Below are 24,882 nucleotides of genomic sequence, written 5' to 3' on the forward strand. Positions count from 1 at the left end.
AATGTGTTGAACAAATACAAAAAGGTACTACGCCCTGTCTTAAATTGTAGGTTAAATGTTAGGTTCACTTAGCTAATTGTATCATGTTAGCTTTAGCTTTGCAAGGCTTTTTTTCAGTCGAGTTTAACTGATACAGCTATATGTAATGTGCAAATGTAGTGAAGTGGATTATCTTTTGATGGATCATATGATTATTTGACAGTGCATTGGTTCCTGGTGCGTTTATCAGAAATAACCTCATCAGATAAACAGACGGTGTCATGCATCTCTATTAAGAGAGTCTTCTGGGAAAAGGACTTTTTAAATACAGCTCTGTGCTTCTGCTCATGATGAGTTTGAGTGAGCTCTAACTCAATGAGCGTTTATTTTCCCCCCTCTAATTTATTTGCTGTTGCATTTCATTTCCAGGCCAATTCACCCTGATAATCAGATGGCAATTAGTGAAGCATGGATCACAGAGAAGCCGCTCAGCTTATCTCACTTCCCGACACCTGCATGCTCACAACAACACAGTTTGGAGAATCATTCTTTTATTCCAAATAAAATTGTACGTACTTCATTTTAAACAACATTTCCAATTCCATCAGAAGTTTGCAAAATGTAATAAAACCTTTAATGCATCATGAGAGATGTTCAAATATATCTGTCTCTTGCAAGGCTTTTATAACATTGTCATTCTTTGATATTTGATTTTTATCAATACATGGGCAACTTCCCTCAACAACTTTGGTTTCAGTAGGAGGAGAAAAAAAAAACTCACTATGAACATTTAGGAATCTTTAATTCACACTAGTAATAAAATTGCATTACATTTCATAAAATAAATGTTCCAGTTTATATATACAGAGAAAACAGACTGTACATACCCTCCAGTGAACCATTTCTAAAAGAAAACAGAAAACCTTAAACAAATTTCACAAAACATACAAGCAATACAGTGCTCAGCTTAGCAGGCACAACTGTACATCAAAATTTGTAACTGCTCAGTGTTGGGGGTTAAGGGGGTGGGGCTCGGTGCGGTGTGGAAGGGGCAAAAAGTTGAACATTTACAACGAAGTCCTTGCGGTGGGGGGAAGGGGAGGAGCTGATAAAGAGGATTTAAAAAGTATTGCAGGCAAGCAGACAGACGCTTGTCTTTTTCCAAGTGCAGCAGAACATCCATCTTGTGTGTAAAGTGTGGAGCCGATTGTTGCTGCCATGAACTATTGAACCTGCGTCTCAAAGCTGCCGTTCAGCTGGCCCTCCTCATAGTCCATTTGACACAAAATCATGTTGTTTTTTAGGAAAAACTTGTCCCCCACGCAAAACCTGTTGGAAGACAGAAACGGGAGGTTATGAATGCAACTGCTGCTGGCGTCATGAGATAAGTGTGGCTTGAAGGGTGGCATTTGAGTTTGACTGGTAATGATGGTTTTTGTTTGATTAGATTAGATGCATTCGGATTGAGACGTTTTTCCTCAAGATCACACCAGGATCTGTTAGGGGCTAGTTTGATGGTCATCGTAAATGTGGGCCTTCAAATAAAATGAGATTATAAACCAATCCAGTTTGAAAGCAAACAGACAGGAGAACTGGCACCCGATGAAAAGCAGGTCAAACTCCCTTTTGGTCGAACGGTAACGTTGCCGCGGGAGTCTGCGAGGAAACCCTGCCACGGGGTGAGCTTTTTCAGAGACAGTTTGGCTGCAGTGTTCAAAATCATTTTTCCTCAAAAGTCGGAGTCAATTGAAGAGGGAAAATAACACACAGCAGCCTGTCCCACTGATGTTCCCTCTCTGCGCTGCTGTTTGTTTGCGTGACACTTTGGAAACAGCTCCATAATGTGACTGAAAGGGAGCGGAGATAAGAACATAGCTGAAAATAGCTTGGCCTCAGTAATATGCCAGGCTGGTAACACGGTAAATAAAGCTGGTAACAGTCACAGCCATGGCAATGCTGTGCCAGATGAGCCCTGGCTTCATATATCTGCCAGCTGAGAAGAGAGACTGGAGTCATAATTCCCTTACAGCAGGTGTTCACTATGGTAACTGAATCTGGCCTGCAGAAGGTTAATGGGCTTGTGCTGTGTGGAGGAACAGGGTCGTGGCACTCGCGACAAGCATGCAAAGGATGCTCCACTCTCACACTGCTGCCATTACTGACAATATATTAATGGGGAAAGGCAATATTAGGGTATGTCATATTCCATGTACATCATACCATAGGCTTTGTGCTCGTTCCAATTTTTCATTTTGGTAGCTGTCCACCTGGATATACCGTGTTACATCTGCACTCGTTATTTTTCCCTTATATGCAGCAAGATGTGTCCCTTTCTGTAGCGTCTGAACTTTACACATAAGAACAAGAGCTAATTTTACATCCCGCTGGCTTTAAAGATTTACATATCGAGCCACAAATGGGGACAGACTGCTGGCAGCATGTTATAGTGAAAATAATTAGCAGGGTATTACAAATGCACAACATAATGAGACAACCATAATTTATCTTATTTTCTAGATTTACAAGCTGCTTGATGTAATGCAATTGAACAAACAAAAAGCATGTACCAGAAAAAAATGTAGCTTTCTGTACAACACATTCTAAAATATAAGATATGAGCCTTTCTTCCTACTCTATTCATGGTTTGTTTAAAATGCATTGTCGTTGCAGGTATGATTCCCGTTCTTACCTCTGGTTACAAAGCTGACAGGCAAAACAGTCCAAATGGTAAACATTATCTCTGGCTCTCATCACCATTTCAAAGGCTGGGATCAGTTTACTGCAGGCTGCACAGTTCCCCGTTGTACCAAAGAGCCTGAAAGACAGACAGAGAGAAAAGACAGAGAGATTAACATACTTTCCTTTTAAACTTCATGCCGTGAAACGCAAACAAATGTGCAGCATAACTGCAAAGAAAAGGAGAAAATATGATATGATGTAGCATACAGAATGCACAAAACGCCTGTTTCTTGGTATCCTATCAGTAGTTTTGTTACAATTACAACAAAAGGATGTCTATATCTGACTTTAGAGCAAATGCTTTAGTTATCTTTAGAGAAAAGCTGAAATTGTTGAAAACCCATTTCAAACAATCCAACTTTTCAGTTTCTAACCTAATACAGGCTTCAACACAAAGGCAAACTGCAGAATGTGGTCATTCACTTCCAGAGGTTTTCTGTTGCTCAACCCATTCTCCTAGTCTTCATATTTCCTTTGCCATTAGCTGTGATGAGTTACCTGAATTTTTAAAAGTGAAAATAACAAAATGAAATCTCACATAAGTCTATTTAGGCTTATTAGACTGGAGCCAAATGATAAAGGTCATAAAAATGAACAGAAGGCATTCTTCTTTCAAAAAAAGGGGGATGGGGGGGTAAAAACTCAAACGCTATTCCCAGATAGATTTACATTTTCATTTTCCATGCGCCTGCTCTTATGTTTAATTTGGAGATTTTGGAGCCCAGATAGATTTATATATTCTGCAGCGGGAGAAGGTCCGCTTCACAGCTTTGCAAGAGAGCTTAAGAACAACTGCAGATCGTTGTTCCAGCGGTATGTTAAACACTCCTCCTCAAACTTGTAAGGCTCAGACAGATGAGTCAGTGTGTTGATATTCGGCCTAGTTTATGCTTGTCCCATTCAGTTTCTTTCACCTTGTTAGGGAAAATGTATATCCAGCAGCTCTGCTTCTAATTAGGGGCCACTGCCCCAGAGGAGCAACAGAGAGCAAAACAGAGGGAGAAAGGTTGTTATGTTCCATGAGAGGGATTCACAGGGTGTTAAACTGAGACATTGTTACATTTGGTTATTCCTTCAGTGAAAAAAAAACAAACTCTTCAGTGTTCTCATACAGTAGGCATCTGCCACCCACAGGCTGCTCTGAAACACAAAGAATGTGTTTTTCTTCTGTGAGACACAAAGACTTCTGCTTAGTCAGGCGTCTGAGGAAATTCTCAGCATTCAGTATTGATCCAAAAACCCAACATTTTTCCCAAAATTTCAGTGTTGAAAAGTGGACTTATGATGATATTCCAACAATTTACAAGACAAAAGCATCAAAACATCCCCATCTGAAAGCAGATTTTGATATAACCTGAATAAAAAAAGGCATCAATATTTATTTTCCTCAATGACGGTAAGGACTTTGTGACGGCCACTTTAAAATATTGACTTTATTGTCCTCCAAGCATTTTGTAACTAGCTTTTCAGCTCAGGCTCGTTATCTATATGGATGACTCATGAGGTTTCAATCCATAGCTTGACTCAAGTCTTGCGTTGCTGTTTCACTCTTTTAGCGTTGTATTTTTTCGTTCTGGTGCCATGTGTTTTGTACAGCGCACCAGTTCCTCCTGCAGCAAACCGAGCATGCAACATTTTAGAATAATGTTCTCAGGGTTTCATGCTTTGTTTTCAAAGTGTAACGATGGCCATTTTGGCCTAACACTTCTAGTTTAGTTGCACAGGACAAATGTCTCAAAATTAAACTCTTTGTCCCTGAGTATATCTGCAATTTCTCTTATTTATATCCTATCTGAACAGTAGGATGGCTGGGCATTCCCATGTTCTTCATAGTTTCATATAAATGCTTTACCAAGATGGATGCGATATGTAAGGCATCTGGAAATTGTACCCAAGGCTAAACTAGACAGGTGGAGGTCTAGTTTAGCCTCATCTCTTACTAATCTTTGCCTAATTTCTTTTGATTTTCTTGTGCTGTTACACAAGGAAGCAGTGTTTGATGAGTTAACTTAAAATACTTCATTGTCTGTGCCTCCATTTTACAGAAGCTTGCAACTCTATGAAATCATCTCTGGGCTTTCAAAAAAAATTAAGACACAGGATATGTAAACTTTTGACTTGGAAAAAAAAGTAATACAATGTATTGGAAAAAAATTCTCAATCATTTAACATGTAGCAAGGAGAAATGATTTCGTTCATTCTAACTTGCCTAGAACATGTAGAGGTTAAAGAAAAACAGGGCAAACAAGATGACTTCTTATAAAGTGTACTCACAATACACAGTCACAAAATAGCACATTTTTTTTCTATGTTTGATGTAAACTTCCCACTTGACAGAGATAAAACTCACAATTACTTTGTTTATTGAAAGTGTTCCAGCAATGTGCACAAGCTGAGTCTCATGAGTCGGCAAACAATTGCACAGTTTGAGGTTGCTGGGGCAGTTATAATAAGAAGTGGACAGCAGTTGTTTGTTGGTACCGCTGTGTTTTTGAAGTACAAAACTCTACAAAAGACTTGATCTATAAACTTTAATCTATGGGGGGAAAAAAGAACTCGGCGATCTTCAATGTAGGAATGCAACGTAATAAATTGTAAAAAGCTCAATTTTTAAAGTCGGTGAAGTTCTTTGTGTCGGAACATCTTGCATCAAGGGAACGAGCAATTCTGTAATGAGTATTGCACATCATGGCAATTCCTTAAAACATGAATACATTCCCAAAAAATCTAAGATCCATCAAGTAATTTGAAGCACCGTTGTTAAATTCTTTCATTACACACACTTTAATTGCACCTTTTTTGAATGACGCTGCTGCTACTTGTATCTATGGCAGAGGAATGTCTCTCCAATTTACCTCCAGTCTGATGGCTTGACTGTACTGAGCTGGACGACCGGTGGTGATGTATTTTTCTTTCCCTCAGGGGAAAAGGGCTCTAGAAGAACCTGGAGAGTTTGGGTCAGTTACACAGACTGCTATGCAGACACCTATTATACCCAGACAGATTATTGTGACCTGTCTCTATCACAACCTGCTGGGTTGCAGACATGGTGTTCACTTGATACATATGACTTGTGAACACCCCTGATGGGAAAGTCCAGCTTGCTGAAGTTATACCTACATACATAGCACTATGCCACAGATTTGGGGTAATTGTCACCTTGCAGCGTCTACAATCTTTCAGTACAGTGTGTTGTGTGGTTTTTTTTTTTTTTTTTGCTTTATTCAACAGAGTTTTGGAGCTCAGTACAGGAGCATAAACACATAAACTGCAAAACTGTGCAGACTTCTAGATCTTTGTATGTTCACAGTTAGTTTGATTCCAACACATTTTTAATAAACATATTTAAAGTTTAGATCCTTGATAGTAATTCAGAACTTCGAATGGAGCCCCATCACTATGCAGCAGAAAGAAAAAAAAAAAAAAAGTCCATTGTTTTATGCAAATTAGATTGCCTGATGTTTGATATCATGTTGCAAGTGAGAAATTTGACTCAGATGGTTCAGAACGCAAGAACTTAAGCAGCTCTTTAGTTAACACTGTAGGTGTATGGGTTATCATGTGGCATCAATGTATGTGCCAATTGAGCTCTCTGTGCTAACAGAAGATTACAGCCTGAGGAAACTGTTCAAACAGAACAAGCTCCTCTACTGCTGCTCCTTTGGTAAGAACAATAAACAGCCAGAAAACACAACCAATGCAGTAATCTCATGAGTAACAGCTGAGGGGGCGCTGCATTTGGTCTGCCATGACTGTGACACAACAAATGATATTGATTTAAAGCTAACACTACATCTTACCACGCAAATAAAAAAAAAAGAAAAGGAAGAAACAGAAGCTTCATCCAGCCTTTTTAGAGTCACTGTGCTGTATCTGTGGACTGATTTTGTATATTTGTATTTTACCTTGAACTCTGAGAACAAATCTGCAAAATTCTTCTTTTGCAATTATAATTCAGAAAATGGCCCAGCTCAAATTCCTACTCTAGATTGTTTTATTTCTGCTTCCAACGCTTCAGCTTTTCACATTGATAGCTAATTTGCTGCCTGGTGTGTCACAGTCCTTGACAGGTACCAATACAAACCAGAAAATGAATATAGTTTTTATACATTTATTTGACTTGTGTCTACTGCTTTGATGTATTAATTAGTAGATTTCTAAGTGGAAAACACACAAATGCATGCCTTCACAAAAGTTGATAGAAAAAATAAAATGTTAAAGAACTTGGCTGATTTGTCTAGATTTAGATTAAATAAAAACTGAAGGTCCATAAATCCTTTTAAAACCCCAACATTCTACATAAAAAGAGCACCTTTCAAAGAATTTAGACAGTAAATTGCTTTTGAAAAACAATTCATTTCATTTGAGAAATTAATTTTGAGGCCTGAATAGCCTACTTTGTGAAGAATTTTCACATATTGTCCTGAAATATGCCCTGTATTGTCAGAGTGCAGTGGCTCATGTTCTGTAATTTCTTTGGTCATTTGGATTAAATGAATAACTTTCCTCTAAATGAAAGGAGAAAAATTAACATCCGTTTTTTTCAGCAAGTGTGATTTCTGAAATCCTTGAAAATATTCTTATTCATAGCTAAACCTGTCCCATGTTTGTTTTCTAATTAATGACTGCTCTTTAATGTTATATATGTTAGTTATTTTCATTCATATTTTGAATAAATTCTTTCAGTAGTTAATTTCAATTAAAAGTTTAGATGGACTTAATTTTTCTGCAGCTCCCCACATCCTGAAAAGAATGTTAAAAAAGGACAGTAGTTTATTTTCAATGTATTTGTTGTAATAAGCCACTACGACTACAAACATTTCTATTGAAAGTGACCAGTTAAGTTTAATTTAATGACATACCCTTTTCCATAAAGTAAAGCATAACATTAACATGCTGTGCTGCATCAGATTTGTACTCAGAAGTTGACATTTTGAAGTTCAAAGTCAAAATCATCTGTACCTCTGAAGTAGTTTCGATTCATCGCCATTTTTAGTTTATTTTTTGCCAATCTCTCTTGAATCTGAGTATTTTTAGTGCTATGTCCAAAATACATGTTTTTCACTGGCTTCTGCTTAGATTATTATTTTTGTAAAGATATAAATATATGCCCCCTTTCTGCTTTTTGAAAAGTTCCTTTTCAAAAATGTTTATTCAGTTAATTAAAACACAAGTATGCAGCATTTAAAGTTAAATTAAACTATAATGAATACAATCAAGGCATTTTGGTAAAGAACATAATCTTATTAATCTTATTATTAAAGGTTTTTGCTATATTTTTATAAGCCAAACTGGTGGTTTTTTGCCGTGGGCAATATGTGACCTTAACTATCAGAGTGTACCTGTGATATATCATCACATGTAAATACAGTATTCTTACCATGCATTGAACAATATTTCCTTTAATATTCTATTATATGTATTTAATATGTTATAATAATGTTATATTTAACATTCCAAATGCAGTAGAACATCGAATTATATTGGCTAATATTTGACTAAAAAGTTACAAAAATTATGGTAACCACCTACTTACTTGAAATTTTTATGGTTTGTATCTAATTAAAGTAACGGCACAAATTCAGTCATAAACTATACAACCTTTAATAAAGTGTTTGTTTGTATAAAATGCATGGAAACATTGCCATTACCTCGTATTACTAACAGCTGCTGGCCTGGTCATTGAAAAACATAATTTAGCAAATCTTACTGGTTTTCCAACAAAGAACTGGAACATAATAATGTTAGTTGTGACGCAACTTTAAAGTAAATGGAACGCAGTGTTAACCATTCTTAACGTTTCTACGTGAGATACTGTCTGCGGCAGTAAAATTAGTACCAATATCCATGTAGCACATTCTTTATTTATGTTTAAATGTCTTTACCCTAAATGATTGTATTAAACTTTATGCATACTGTTTGATTGGCAAGTGTTTTAATTCAACTTCAACAATAATTTCTTTAGGTTAAATCTCGGAGGATTTTGAAACATTAAATCTAAGAAGGTCTGTATTAGGGCTGCATGTTATTAGAAAATCTTGTGACGGCCCTAACACTGGTAACTGTTGCTACGACTGCATCAGTTGTCACATATGCCTGTTTTCTTCTTTCCTCCCTTTCTCATCTGTGTTTTTATGACTCTCTGACCTTTAGAAGTTTGGGCAATGTCGTTTTTGTTTGACGTGAGCATCTGTTGCCGTGAGGCTCTGTCCAAATGACTGAGCATCACATTACCATGAAAAATGCAAGTTTATAATTCTAGGAATGTTTTAGTTAAAATTAATTACCTTCATATGAATGGATATATGTATTTGGTCCCCATTTATTTATTTTCTGTAACACATAGGAATCCTCTACAGTCATTAGAAGAGGTATTGTCAAGTAACTAAATATGTAACCGTGTACCACTGTGAAATACTGTGATGTTAGTTGGATGGCAGCACCATGAAGCAACTCTCCTTTGCCTGGTATTGAGTTATTACAACAGGTCTTCAGAGAAAAGTGTGCCTTCTTTGTTTCTTTCAACTTGCTGCTTTGCTAACTTCAAACCCTTAAAGCTCCTGCAGTGTATCCGCTGCCTCTCCGCGTTGCTTCCTTCAGTTTGTGCTGCGGCTCTTGAAGTTCTCTATGTGTTCTCTGAGCTCTTTGAGACTTCCCAGACTGTGCAGGGCTTGTCAGATTTTATAAGAGGGAGAGCTGCTAATGCATGCATCGCATGTTCTGACCTTCCCCAACGGTTGTATCATTTCTAAAGTGCAAACCTTTGTTTTTTGATCTGCATCACCTCCAAAGAATAAGAGCTACTGTTTTACTTCCTAAAGTAGTAAGGTTTGTACAACAGCCACACCCATATACTGTTATCATCTTTCTCCTGCTGCTCCATCTGTGTGCAGTTAACTTATGATGTTCATTATCTCGAGCACATTTTCCTCTTACAGTTAATTATAACCCACTTTGATAAGTTGATGACTATTATGTCATTTGTAGTAGGTGAAATGAAAGACTAAATTATATCAGTCCTCAAACCCTGATGATCACACAATAACTATATTGCTCTAAGACAAAGACCTAATTAATTTCTTATTCTAGTGTCTGAACGAGAAATTTGCCCAGCTGGATAAAAATACTTGTGGAAACGACAGAGTGAAGAATGTGTAGGTTGGAAGTGAACTTTTTAGTTGCTGCAAGCGCCAGCAGAGAGATGTGCAGGCATTTCTTTTGTGCATGCTGAAAAGAAAGACTCGGGAGAGAGTGAGTGAATTTAAGTTGCTAATGCCACCGAAGGACAATCACAGATGGAGCTCCTATAAAAATTAATGTGAGCATGGCAGGGATCCAACCCCTTAGAAATAACCAGTGTGTTTGATCCACTGCTTGTATTTAATGAAGTGCAGGAGACTAATTCAGAGCACAGATTTAACTTCATTACTGCAGGTGAGGGTAGACTTGGTCTTCTACTCGGAAAAGAGGGAATGAAAAGGAAACTGGCACCAGCTGGACTCCGCATCACCTACTTTCAAAATGCGCTGGTCTCTCCAACTGCCTCTTCGCTCCTCGCTAGGTAAGGTTTTTAATTTGCTTCATAATAGAATTCATCTGAAGCATCTCGGCCATTAAGTGTTCTGCATTTGTCGCAGACTGAAGAGCAGGCAAGTTGGATGGATTTCATTAGACAATCTGGGGCAGCAGAGGCACACAGGAAGTTCTCTTTCTCTCCCCTCTTTCAATGTTATTCTTATTTTAGTGTTTCTAACTTTTCATTCCACATGTCACTCTCCTTTTTTTTTTTTTCATCCCCTGCCTGACCTCTACATCTTACCGGTCTAATGTGCGAGAAAGCTTTTCCTTCTCCCTTCACTATGTCAGTTAGGCACTTACAGCTTCGGGGTTGGGGTTGCTGTCCTTTCAGCTGATGTATTTTACTAAGTGAAACTAAGAGCTTCATCATTTTTGCCTACTCTTGGTCATTTCCCCATTTATTACAACCTCATCTGCGCCATCTGCCCCTTCTGGGGGCAACATCAGGTCTTAGTGGACCTCTCACTGCATCTTAAAAGCATTAACTGTGGGTGGGGACTGATGGATGGTAATGGCCTATCTCAACGTAACGTCCCTGAGCGCCTCTCAAGTGGGCCACAAGCTCCTTCCAGGTCAGAAAAAGAGCTAAGATGAAAGTAAAATGTCACTGAAAACCATGGGTGAGATGGGGAAAAATCTTACTGTCTTTCTTTAATAGCGAACAAGGCTTTTATTTAATAAACTACACCAGATGCGAGACCTTCAAATGAGGTTGGCTTTTACCTCCTATTCATACTGTTTTTAGTTTGATTTGTCATATTCACTGAAAAGTTTTTATTTTATGTCCAGTGAACACACTCCTGAAATCAGAATACAATATAAAAGTCTAGGAGCATTTTTTTTTTTGAAAAGCATCTATGAATTATTGTTTTCCTTGGAAAAACCTGAAAGGTATGCATGATTTCTTAATGTGACCACTGTGTGTAAATTTATAAAGAGGCAACGGGTTAACAAACTAGCTTACTGGCTTGACATTGTGGATGCATGTGTACAAAAGCTATTCAAACTACCAAACTAGGCTCTTAAGATTTACTGGAGTCAGAATTTCATTGGTTATAATCCCATATGTTTTTAGCAGAGTTGATTTCTTCATTAATGACATGCAATTTCAATCCCTAATTAAAATTTTTGTCTCTTTTTGTTTCATTTTGAAATCCGAAACTGTAGTGATTTTGCCCTGGAAAGAATGCATGCCAGGATATAACTGAGCAAAAAACATAAATCACTAGCCTGGAATTGTACACAATGTTAAAATGGCCGCCTTAAGTTATCACTGTAAACTTGAGACTTCTTGGAGTTTTAATTAAAACACCAAATGACTGTCATTGGCTAGCAGTACATTTCTTTGTAAATGACTTTGTTTTTATTGTTGTTTTTTTTGCTGAATTCCTTGTTTTTTCTTTCAATATGTGTTTATATTTTATTGAGCTGACCACAGTTTTATGGGAATATAACTGATAAAGCCTAGAGAGTGTAAGAATGGATTTTTTTTTTAGCAAAATACATAATATGGGACCAAAGTTTTGAAAAATGCTGCCCTAAAACATCAAAAACCACAGATGACACAAAAGAAAGTTATTCCAAGCTTCACAAGTGATTGCCAAAATGACTGTGGTTTGTTTTCTTGTTACTTTGTCACAGCAATGAGTAAAAATTACAACAAGGCCTCTAAGTACAATATCAGAAAACTATGAAACTGTTGTAATATTTCAGGTCAATGTGAAACATCTGGGTCTTGTTTTTAAGATTATTTTGTGAGCCCTAAATGAGGGCTTTAAGCTCAATACTTTGCCTTTGAGACTTTTTTTTCCCTTTGAAGGAAGTAAGGAAGCAGTTCTTCATTTTTTGTTCTGTTGTATGATGAAGTTGGTTTTAAACACTGCACCGTTGGCTGGCCAAGCACCACCTTTAACTAATGGCATTTTGGCTACCCATGTACACTAGCTAATCATTCTCTGCACAGATTCTCATTGCCACTATAGAGTTGTTTTGCAATTTTTAGGGAATCTGGACTGCCGTTGTTCACCTCAAATAAAAAAAAAAATAGTCCTAACTCTACATTTACAATTCCTCTTGTGAATTAGCTCAATAGTTACACCCATGTTATTTGTTATTTTCCTCAGAATCACCAAAGCACATAAAGTTCAGAGACAAAGGTGCTAATGCAAGTCTACTACAAGCTTTTACAGAACTTAAATAACCTGTAAAAACAACTCAATGCTACCTAGAGCATCAGGCATACAAAGGAATAGTTGCCTTGCTTGAAATAGACTGCTGGGATTTCCACACTTTCCGCTCTCTACACGCATATCCCAAAAAAAAGGCTTTCAAAATTGTTTTATGGGGATAAGAATCACAAATACAAATAATAATATTAAAGAGACCTCAGGCTGAATTTTGGTTTGAATGTGAAATCATTGAGCTTCTTAATAATCCAGGCTCTCAAATTAGTTGTAGATCCAAAGCCAGTCAGGAAACGGCAGCATGTCAAAGATAACAACCAGATAGCTGAGACACAAATAGACAGAAGGAAAATACAGAGAGGGGGAAGACAATGCTGGCCAGGGATGTTTGGACGAGAGGGAAAAGGGGGGCACAGGGCACCGGCATCCCTAAGTCGGTCCCAGGGGGATTCCCTCTCAGATAAATGGTGGGGAATGTGACCTAACGCCCAGGAAATGGTCATGTTTAATTTAACAAGCAGATGGCAGGGGCATCAGAAGTGTGTATGTGTGTTTGGGGGGGCGGGAAGTGAAGCAACAAGCCTGCCTGGAGGATTCTCACAGCCTTCAGCCCCTCTACAATTCAGAGAGCTTTCATGACAGAGGTCCTTCATGTTCACGTAAACAACGTCAGACATGAAAACAATACCCACCAACCAAGAGACGATTTTACAGTGCAGCTGTCTCAGTGGTGGCAGACAGAAATGGAAAATAAGTGACTTATTTTCCATTGCCACGCTGTTTATTTGATCATTTTATTTAAAATAAATGCATTGCAGTTGTAGAATATGTCAACGTAATTGACACATGTATATAAATAGAGATTTAATGGTTTTTAATAATATTCATCACTTTTTTGTCTAATTTCTGGTCCCAATATGTTAGGGTAATGGGTGTTCTGAGTTGCATAAACCCATACAAACCCTAATGATTCTCTAAAATATATATCCATTATTAACAGATATGTAAAAAGAATAGGTCAGGAGACACAATCAATGATATGATGGCCTGTTAACACCGATAACACAGTGAAGACTATAATTACTAGTGCTACTAGCAGATTTGGACTTAAAAAAATGTATTCAACCAAGAGCTTTTTTTTCATAGAAAGTAAAACTTATCTATACAATAGATCTATTGTTTTTTTTCCTATAGATTAAACTTTCTATTAGTGTAGAAAAAAAGATTTGCTATCATTTGCATATTAGCAAAGTACAAGTCAATATGCCCTTCTCAACAATAAATAGGAAAATCTTTATTGGTATTATAGCAGTCAAATCTTTTTTATAAAGGCCGACCAGCTTTTTGCATATTTCCACTGGTACTTTGATTATTTATATTTGTTGGTGAGCTTTAATGGCTTGAGTTTGGAAAGTCTTTGTGCCATCACACCTATTTTTTTATTTATTCCTTATCATAATTCAAGTCAGGACTCTCGCTGACCCACTCCAAAATTTTAACAACTTCAAATAATAAATCATGAAGGTTAAATTGATACATCACTTCAAATACTAATCTTCCAAGTGTATGAACAACTTGAGGTTGACCTGCAACAGAACTAAATTAATAAGATTACCAATATCACTTTTTCCTAAATGCAGACCATAGTTCTGAAGCTTTAAAAGATTTTAAAATGTCACAGAGTCTTGTAATGACACAGCCTTTTGTATTTTTGTGAGTGGACAAAAGTGATTGTGTGTCTTTCTTGCCTCAAGTAGTCCCTGCGACAGAGGATGAGGTTGGCTTTCGTGTACAGGGTGGAGCCCACCTCCCCCAGGCGGCAGTCGCAGCAGGCACATTTGAGACAGTCTTCGTGCCAGTATTTGTCCAAGGCCTTGAGCAGGTAGCGGTCTTTAATCTTGCGATTGCAGCCAGCACACCCCTTCTGCTTCCCTTTGGGCTGGACAGAGAGCATCGGCACACCTGTAGCGATAAGGAGACAAACAGCCACGCGTGATTTACGGCCCGGGAACACGAGTGACTTTTCGTGTTCTCTTCTTTTTTTTTGATAAGCCAGCTGCTTCCCGAGGCGTCTAAGCCTGGTGTTCGCACATGGCCACGGCACACTGCCTACCTGCTTCATATGCATTAAAGAAAACACTCTTCCATGTAGATAGGCACCCAGGTCACATTGGACTACAACGCCTTGACTCACTTGTTCGGCTAAGAACACGCTGTAATACAAAAGTTACACGATCACTGGCTGTGGGCCATAGAGGAAGGGGGACGGATTTCTGTGAATAAAATACACAACGCCTGTTTAGCTTACTGTGGTATTTACAACAAGATGTGCAGTATGTTACTTACCTACCATTTCATCAAAACCCATTTCACTCAACTGTCCACGGCTGTAAAAGCTCCTCATGGGCTTTGTTTGGTATAGATTAACATTAACCTTTTAAAAAGCCTCTGACCACAAAAACGCTGCTACCAGACCCCAGTGAGATATGTTATGGCCTAAGTGCCTTTTAGCATACACTCACTCTGTGTTTCATAGAGGGACACACACACACACAAACCCCAAACACACAATGCTCTCTCCTCTCTGTGCTCTGAGCATAACAGCCTTTCCTCCTTTTACACTTATCTGTACTCATGTGTCCGCAATGAGCGAGCCTAAGTTACCAAACTCGCAAATTGCCCTGCTGTCACGCAGGTCCCCTTTAAGTGCGCCTTTTAGCCTCCTAAAGGACAAATAAAGTCCATTTAATAACTGCACTAAACACTAATAGTCTATGTGAGGCTGACATTTGTGTTTGGACTAAAAGCCCCCCTCAGGCCACTGCTGGTACGGAGGCAGGGGTGCGTAGCTCCCCTCTGTAGCACTAACAGGTCTGCCACAGCTGAAAGCACAAGACAACAGCTCTTAAGACACTCTCTCACACACTGAGCTATTGATCCGTCTAAAAGAACACACAGTGGACGCCACTTGCAACTCTACTTTCAAAACACATTTGTCTCTCTCCACCAAAAAAAGGAAAAAAGGGCAGGACATCTGCGTGACGGGGGGTTAGGCTAACATTTTGTACGTTTGAGCGGCTATGGAGGCCTGTTTTATACGTCATACAAAGTTTATATAAAATGTTACTGACTTATTAGTCTGTGCAGGGCCAGATAAAAGTTTTTATTTGCATCTCTTTGGCAGGAAAGAAATGGCAACAGTGACGGCGCGCATTGTGCAGTTAGACCTGCTATTTGCTTTGTTGAATGATAGAAACAACCTCGGCAAATACGAATGGACTGCCTCTCTCCTTGCTGTTTTTCCTCGGCTAAGTTTTATTGAGTTTGCTCTCTTTCAAAACGACCTTACACTGCTTTTCACAAAACCCTGCTTGGAATAGGAAAATCCCGTTTCTGGCCAGCTTTTCTTACTCCTTCACACTTGTACATGCACTTAAATGGACTCAGAAAATGCATTATTGGATCTAGATTTGCAGCTATTCTCTGTTCTTACATCAATTTTACAGGGAACGCAAATTAATTAGGTAGCTCCCTTTTTACATAAGAGGTGAATTACAATGCAGAGCTTGTTAGTCAAATTTATGGCGCTGGTTTATATGTCAGAAAGGAGTAGAGCGGTGTTGAGCTGGTCTATTTCTTTATCAGAAGTAGAAAGGATAGGCTAATTGGTCCTGAGCTAGTGATGGGAGCCATCAATTAGTGTTCTGCCTGCCCTTCAGCTCCCCCACCTGCCACCCCAAAACAGACCCCTTAAAGCTGCTGCGTTAGGATCACAAAACCTGCCATAAATACCAATGTTCAGCGTAAATGAAGCTAAAAAAGCTTCAAATTCAAGCTACACTGGATAAGGGCGGACTCTCCTACCTGTATTTCATGGCTTGTTAGGGGAGCTCTCTGCAGGTATGCCAACAGCGCTCGCCTGTCAGGCTTCTACAGAACTAAAAACAGTCTTAATGAGGGAGAGCGCGCGTGTGCGTGCGTGTGTGTGTGCGTGCGTGTGTGTGTGTGTTTGATTCGGAGCTTGTGTTCAGGAAGAAGAAAAAAAAAAACGAGTAACTGCAATTCCCTCAAGGATCACAAAAATCTTTAATTTGCCTTTTATGACACCTAATTAGTTATTCTACTCAAAATCTTTGCTTTAAATAAGAGAACTAATTATATAAAAAGGTCGTTCCTGCACCTCCCGAGGAACAGCTCCTAATTGGCTGGGACCACCGCCCCACCACACATTCCTTTAACATATCGTGTGTGTTTTACATCAAGTTTGAAAAGGACAAAGCTTAACCTATCCTGGAGTTACCGAGTGCCGCTCACAGCCGCCGTTAGATGTTTAAAACCCTGCTCAGCATCATTAAAGTGACACTACAGTTTGTGTCTAATATGACCCAGGTTCTGTGTTTGCAGTTAGTCTGACATTTATTTCTACACACATACGTGCTGGGTTCTTTGCTCCTAAGTGTGGCAGAGATTTTTTTCCCTTTTTTTTTTTTGCACACTGCCTGAAGAGCCATCGCTGGGAACAAACATAAGTTTTATGTCTTCCCTGAAAAACAGCCTCTGGAAAACAGGAATGTAGCAAGCAGGAGCTAAAACCTACTAAACAAAAAGCAGTGACAGGAAAGAAAGTGATTGTGTAAAATAAATGTCTTTTCAATTCCCTTAATGCCATGAGACATTTTCTTGCACCTGTCACCACTCCAGGCGCTCTGCGTAATGCTGAAGTAGAACAGAACCTCAAATTCCTGGCAACTCCCAGAAAGCAGAAAAAAACAAAAAAAAAAACAACAAAACCAAGTTGCATTATGAAAGGAAAAAGCAGACGAAGAGGCAGCCTCCACTTAATCCATTCCATTTAACAGATACAAGTGCCACTGACCTTCCGGTGTCATTTGATGTCACCAAAAGCATGCCTCTCCACATCACAATTTGCTCCTCCAACACAGGGATGCATTTTGCCCCTCAAAGTGGAGAGACAGCACTTGCCCTGCCAAATATCCTTCCTGAGGGGGGAATTTAATTTGCCATTAGTGCTGTGTGTAAAGCCCTGTCATCTCTCTCTTTCTTTAAGATTACATCTTCAAAGAATATGTGCAGTTAGTTTTACTCAGCCCAAGCGGCCTGTCAGACCATGTATTTCCATTATAGATAGCATCCGATTTCTCTTACCCTATTTACACTTCCATTTTTGCAGTTATCAGAAAAACCAAATCAGTCCAGTAGGCTTTTTGTATATATTGGAAGTTTTTAAGAGAAAATACACAGCATAGATCATTCAAGGAAATGTTTGGAAAATGAAAAAAATTGCAGTTATTGCAGCGATTTTGCACGAGTAAAAAGACTCAAAGCTGCATTTTTGTGTCATCCTTGTAAGAATACTTGGCTCCAGTGTTTAAAACAAGTACGCGTTTACCTACATGTTACAATCATGTACACACAGATTTCCCGTGTATCATGAGAGAACAATCAACTACCTGTCTGTCGGTTGTTTAATCTGAAGGAAGACTGGTTACTGCTTCAACATCTGCTCCTTCATTGACGACGATCATCACATTGCTTGTGAAATTCTGCTGCTGTGCCTCAAAAGTTAAAGAAACATCAGAACCAATTCATCACCAACAGTTTATGCAATACACTGCAGGTTTTATGGGGTTTATGAATAATTTATGGTGTTTATCAGAACCCAATGTCCCTTTTGTCAATGCAACAAGTCATCTTGACCTTTAACGGCAGAACAAAGAGTTACATCTGCTTCTGCGTTTCATTATGATTAGTTAAAAGCTCTGACTCCATGGTGTGACGCCTACTCTGCAGGTTCATTGGGAGGTAAAGGATCTTACAAAAACTGTTCAACCCTCCTGACAAATTAGGAGGGAGGTGGAAGTTGGCCCTGGGTGGCCCTTTCTCTGAAGGACCCCTCATAATTTGCAACCCCCAGCTGCACTGAATGAGACGGGGTTAGCCACTATAGTGGTAAGCACAAAAACCTAGATCTGCGGGAAAATTGGCTACCACCTCACTTAATGATGCATTTATCTAGAGCACTTGCACTTCTCATTATTGTCATCATTATCTTCATCAGTGTCAACTATTAATTGAAATGAGTGCTGCACAAAAGAAATATCACAATAGCTCTATAAACTAGAAACTCTACAAAACCAAACCAACATTAGTCATTATATTGAGGAACTTTGTAAAAGTTTTGAACAATAATTAAAACATTCAAATGTTTTCTAAACATCTGTTTAGACGAGTCTTCTCTTAACTGGCTCAAGGCAGAAAAATATAACTTAAAAGACTAACACAAGGTGGTGTAATGGACTAAGTTGCTTGTTATTCATGTGGTTCTTCTTGGTCACTTCAAATGAATGACGAGTCAGATGCATGAGGAGGACTGACGTAGAAAAACAAGGAATTGGCTCCTGAGTTACAGGATGTTAGGTAAATAAAACTGAGTTTTTCTGTACTCCTAAATCATTTTGTAATGGATAACATTAGCTCTGCTTAAGATCAGAGTAATAATCAATGTCCATAAAAGCAATGCTTTTGCAAAATTCTAATACCATTTGACTCAAAAATTATATAAATACACAGAGCGTATTCCTGGCCTATTCCAATTTTCAGTTTCCTTTAATGTCTGAACTGCCAACTCTGATTTAGATTTTTCATTAGGATTGTAAGGTATTGAATAGGAAGAAAATGTTCTTTCATATTGAGATTAACTTTAAATCCAACTGAAAATTAAATAATTACAAGATCAACTCGATTTATTCATCAACGCTCATCCAACGCCATCTAATTTTTATGAAATTCTGGAGAAAAAAATACATCTAGGCACATGCTTTTGGTTAACGCATTAATCAGAGAAAGTAGTGATTCTTAGTTTTGATTTAGTGAAAACTAATAGAGAAGCAAATGAAAAGTAACAAAAAAAATCTGATTTTTGATCTACAAATAATCTATGATTAAAAAAATGTGAATCAATTTTCTGGTACAACTGATTAAGGCATCCACATATTATTATATTATATTCTACTATAATACTCATTGCTGTATAGAATGGCAAAAACGTTCTCTGTTTTTGCTCTACTACTATAACTCTAATCGGCCCTCATGAGATTACAGCCTTCAGGCGCCGATTTACTCGAGTCCTTTGTGTTTCAGCCACCACTGTAAGTGCTGTGGCCATGGCAATCCCAAATAAAATGTTGTCCCGGGGCCAAGGTGTCGGCCACTATGGTTAATAGAGATCTGATGCAGATGTCTCGCTATTGTATGCGGAAATCAGTTTCCAAAATCTCTGCAATTCAACCAAAGACATGTTTTTTAGTCTGCAAGACAAAAATACAAGACATCTGGTAATAATATCAGCTGGAATACACATGTCAGCTGAAAGCAGCCTGATGAGAATGTTCTCTGCGATAAACAAAGACCACTGATTCGTGTTCCTGTCGTTAGCTGGAGCATATGGAAGGAGTAAAGGAAAAGCTATGCATGAGCACAGAAAGAGACACATGCATACACTCTTCCCTTCAAAGTAGGTAGTTTCTTACAAAAGCCCAAGTCAATATTACATTTCAAGCTGACTGTGTTCCCCTTATAATTTGGTGTAAGAGCCTTCTTTATTACTGTACAGCATGCTGCTTTTCCAGATGGTTGTGTATGAATGCTGGGGTCTGTGAGGTGATTTCTGAGACTGTATGCCCGCTATGATTATGACATAATTAACACCCACAGTAAGTGGGAGAGAAAGCAGACAGAAATGGTGCAGGGGGACTGTTCATTAACAAGATGCACTCTCTCAAACTTTGCAGCTTGCTGTGGCTAATAAGCCTCGCTGAAACGAAGCCCAGCCGTCCCTTGCATTGACCCTGGCACCGGCCGGGATAAGGGAGGGTTTTGTCTCCTGGAATAATTGCTCTTTTCACATGTTACAAGTGTCCTGACCCCCACGGTCGGCAGCCACTTTCCCTACCATAATTACTCCTGATCCGCTCCAAATGAGTCAGCCACATTAGGACTGCAATAACACTGGCCGGGCTTCAAGCGCGGCACGGGGAGTCTCAGCAGAGCGGCCCAGAACAGGACTGCCTTTTCTCCCAGCCCACGGTCATTTCCATCACGTCAGAGGTGCATTTCTTACACTTCAAGTCAGCATGAAGGCCCTGGGCCCTTTTTTTTTTTTTTTCCTTTTCTGGGGCTTACAGACGGCATTGTTAGCTCCTGGTGCGCACTGCTCTCTGCGGTTTGGCTACAGACTTCATCCCAATTAACGGAAAACTTCATTAGGGTGTTTTTCCACACTTTTCAGCCCCCTATTATTTTTAATTTATTCACTTGGGGTTAATTAAAAGAAATGTATCACGGAGATATGCAACAGCTTTCTAATTAAATTCATTGCTCCTGTTTTTTTAAGACATGAAACTGGCAGAGATTCCAAATTATTACAGAAGGCAACGTGTTCCAGCACTTGGTTGCTCAGTAGTAGGTTACAGTGGGAGCTCTGCAAGGTAAGCTGTCAACAGCGAAGCTTGAGTTAAAAGGAGCGAGATGGGGGCAAAGAAAATGAGGTAATAAGATGAATGAGGAGGAGGAGACGGGACACAAAACATTTGTGATTTTTATCATGCAGTTTTACCACGAATAAACCCACGAGAGCTCTTACAGCAAAGGAAGATTGTCAGAGTGCTGGCAGAGCAAAAAGATTTGTTCCAGCCAATCATCAGTGGAGGTGCTTCAGGGCTTTCATTCTTGCTAATGCACGGTATCTACATTAAAAAACTGATTTTTGCCATTATTTTGGTCAACAGCAGCTATCATTTACCAGAAGAAAATGCTAAAATAAATTTGTATCCTTAACTCCCAGCCAGAATTTAAAAAATAATAATTTCCTTTATTCTGAAACCACTTACTCTGCTTTGTCTTTGTAAACTTTTCTTGAGGGGAGAGGTAATCACATCTGCCACCCTCTGAATCCATGAGAAAATAAAAAAATAAATCTAAAACCATTAGACCTGTCACAGCCACTTTCCTGCCGTCCAGAACAAAATGCACCAACACTTTTTACTCCACATTAAAAATGCATTGAGAAAGGAATAAATGCAGCCCCTCTAAAAGTTTGTCACTCATGAGGTCAGGAAGTGATGTACAAAATCCTTCCCACTCCCCAGCAATTACCATGCACTTATTATTTCAAAGGATATGCCAGGAGACAGGTGTGCCATTCAGGGTCCTCAGCATGTTGGAAAATGGAGGGGAAGGAAGAACACCATACTGTGATGCACTGTGTGAGCTTCTTTAATCGTGAATAATGCAAATTCCCCACAGGGGGCAGTTATTTGGCAGCGCGTCATTCAAGCATCCCACTCCCACAGCTGATGGGGTAAATAATGAGGGTGGCTGGGTGGGTGCACAGTTAGAGAGAAGGGCCTTTATGAACAATCTATGTTATGCTCTGTTTCCTGTTGTTCCACTAACTCAAAGAAACGTCATTCATGGCATTCAAAATGCAATTATGACTATGGTTTTATATCTTTAATTACAAGAAATGACTCTACTTTTTTTTTTTTCTCCTCTTGGAGTAATTCTTGTTATGGGTCAAACTCTAACGGTAATTCAGCCATAAAAATCTGGTGTAATGAATTGGAATAAAATGAAAAGTAGAGAGAACCGGATGGAGGAAGAGCAGCTGAATGTCCATGAAACAAGTTTAAAGTTCACATTAAGTTCAGTGGGAATGTGTGCGGATGGCATCACCCACTCAAATTATTAGCAACAAACACCCCACTTAATCGCTGATGAAATCTTCAACTTCAATGATCGCAACCTCATCTATTAGACCTCAGGGACATTGAGAAACCTGGTTTAAACACAGGTTTTAATTAGCTATTTAAGATTTTATTTACTGAAGGTCATGCTAGGAGAGGTTATTCCACTGCAATTTGGATCTTATTTATGAAAAGGGACTCCGGGCTTTTCTATTTACCACCCAGATAACTGATTAGACCTCAAGAATCTCGTAAAGCTTCGTCTTGCTTTTAATTCTTGTGGTTGAAAGAGTGAAACGGCTTAAAGGAGATTTTAATTTGCTGTTTATGGTGTACATGAATAAATTAATTAGATTTTTAATTACAAATGATCAAGTGAGGATAAAAATACAACTTATACATCTCTTGCTTATGGCTAAGTGTAATTACACTGACCTGCATCTCAAGCTGCTCAGGTAAGGATAAGTAAAGATGACTATATTAAATTGATTAAATTGGTTTTAAAAGAAAAGTACATATTTGACCTGCAGGAATCTGAGCACAGCATTACTCATTTGTCCAGAGTGAGATTGTGGCACTTTCAGTCTCACTAGCAACCCCTGGAGGTTGTCGGCTCCTTACACACACTAAAACAAAGTGCTGCTGCTCAGCTAACACTGTCATACTGTGAGATATTTACCATCACAACAGACGGAAGCAAACAGAAAACAAGGATGGGGAATTTTGAAAACACAGTAGTTGCACAGGGGAGGGTTTCTGAGACCAGATTCTGAACACGACAGAGCAAAATGTATTCTCTGTCAATGTTTCTAAAGAATCTACAGAGATTTAACTTTGCTTATCTGCAGGTGACATTTCATTAGTTCTCACAGGCGTGTCAGTCAAACTACTGACCACCTGCATGTAATTTACTGGTGCATAAACGTTTATAAAGCTTGTTCTGACTATTCTTTTGTTTGGATGATCAATGAATCAAAAATTTGTGTAGTGCAATTTGATGAATGAGATGCTTAAAGTCCATCAATGTGAAGTTAGACCAAGCAATTATGAACCCCAGATATGACCGTGAGGGATTTTACCCCGACATCCTGTAACTATGTTTGAGACTCCTATTTGAAAGCAAGACGAGAAGTTTTTGAAGCAGTCAACTGATAAAGGTGGCAGATTAAACAAGTCGACAACATTGGATTACCTAAGTGCTAAGAAGTATCAACTCATTTTGAACAGTGAGTTCAAAATGTTACCATTTTGAACAGTGAATGATTTGTAAACACAGTCAGAACATAGCAACTGGCTAACTGTTAGCAGTTCACCACAACAAAGCTGACATCGCCTTCCTCTAAAGCAGCGGTGTCCAAAGTCGGTCCTTAAGTCCTGGTCTCCTGAATGGCTTAGGTCTCTCTCCCTGGTTCACTATCCCTGAATCAAAAGATAGTTCATTAGCAAGCCTCTGAATAAGTTTAAAATCAGATCTGTTGGAGCAGAGGCACTTCTAAAACTGACAGGACAGCAGCTATCAACGACTGGAGCTGCATGAAGGGGCTGACGCTCTGTTTTTATGGTTTCTATGATGTATTCATTCACCTCTGTTTCTAAAGTTGATGTATTTAGTGGCTATGCAACAGAAGTCTACTACTATTAATATTGTTCATATTTTGTGTACATTTTAAACATGCATTTATTGCTGCTTGATTCACCTTTGAGTTTGTTGGCCAGCTAGGTAAAACTAGCTAAAAATCGCTCAGAACCCATGCTTGCTAAAAAAATAAACAGCTTAATTCAAATCTGCACATTGTCAGAAGGTTGGCATGCTCAGCTGTGAGAAATTTAAAACTAACTTTTTAATAAAGCTTGAGGCCAAAATGTATTATGGAAAATCCTGCAATGTGTAAAGGGCATTGCATATCGGCAAAAGCTGCATAGGATTGCGATGCAGTTTTTGTTGTGCATCTAATGATGGCCATATTGGATGCGTCATGCTGAAGTGTGCCAAAACAAGACAGATTGCAATTCTCTGAATTTAAGCCAGAATAATTTATTTATACCAGTGGGTGGCATAGTGTACCTTAAGAAACTCAAATAAATTACAACTGCAAAAACAAATCATACTGTGAAATATTCAGTATGTAAAATCTTAATAAAAATCTAATTAGTGGCCTGAATGTCTTCTTTAAATTAAACTGAATGTATCATCAGAATAGCTAATCTTAGTGGAGGAATTGATTGTCAGGAAAAAATTATTTTTTGTTATTGTCCTTGTTATTGACAGGATTTTGAGCCGGTCATATATCTCTGGATATTAGTCAATCTGATATGGGATGCGGTATGAAATGGCATTAAGATTTATGTTCTGTTCAAGAGAAAATTACTGGTTTGAAAAGTCAGCTGTTTCATAGAAAAACAAATGGGGGATAGCAAAAAACGTTAAGGTGAAAAAGAAAGATTAGCCATGGATAAAATGATAACTGTTAGTTTTTTGAAAATTAATGCAGTTTTGTATTGGTTAACTTCCTGTTTTTATTTTGATTTCTTGTTGTTGGCTTTAGCAATCAAAATGTAGAACTACAACACCATTTTTTTGTAACTATAAAATCGATAAGTAGGTAATAAAACGTCATGTCATTGAAACATTAACAATA

The 24,882-nt window shown here is 38.5% G+C and overlaps 1 protein-coding gene across 1 annotated transcript in view; it reads right to left on the bottom strand.

Moving 5' to 3' along the window:
- Nucleotides 1-764: 764 nt before the first annotated feature.
- lmo1 (LIM domain only 1) overlaps nucleotides 765-24,882 on the bottom strand; it is a 29,681-nt gene continuing 5,563 nt past the window's right edge. The window contains exons 2-4 of the mRNA XM_008405246.2: nucleotides 14,228-14,441; nucleotides 2,669-2,794; nucleotides 765-1,308 (exon numbers count right to left, since the gene is read on the bottom strand). Coding sequence (XP_008403468.1) covers nucleotides 1,203-1,308; nucleotides 2,669-2,794; nucleotides 14,228-14,441 — 446 coding nt within the window. The 3' untranslated portion in view covers nucleotides 765-1,202. The remainder of the gene's footprint in view (nucleotides 1,309-2,668; nucleotides 2,795-14,227; nucleotides 14,442-24,882) is intronic.

The sequence above is a fragment of the Poecilia reticulata genome, linkage group LG3, assembly GCF_000633615.1.
Source record: "Poecilia reticulata strain Guanapo linkage group LG3, Guppy_female_1.0+MT, whole genome shotgun sequence".
Lineage (NCBI taxonomy): Eukaryota > Metazoa > Chordata > Actinopteri > Cyprinodontiformes > Poeciliidae > Poecilia > Poecilia reticulata.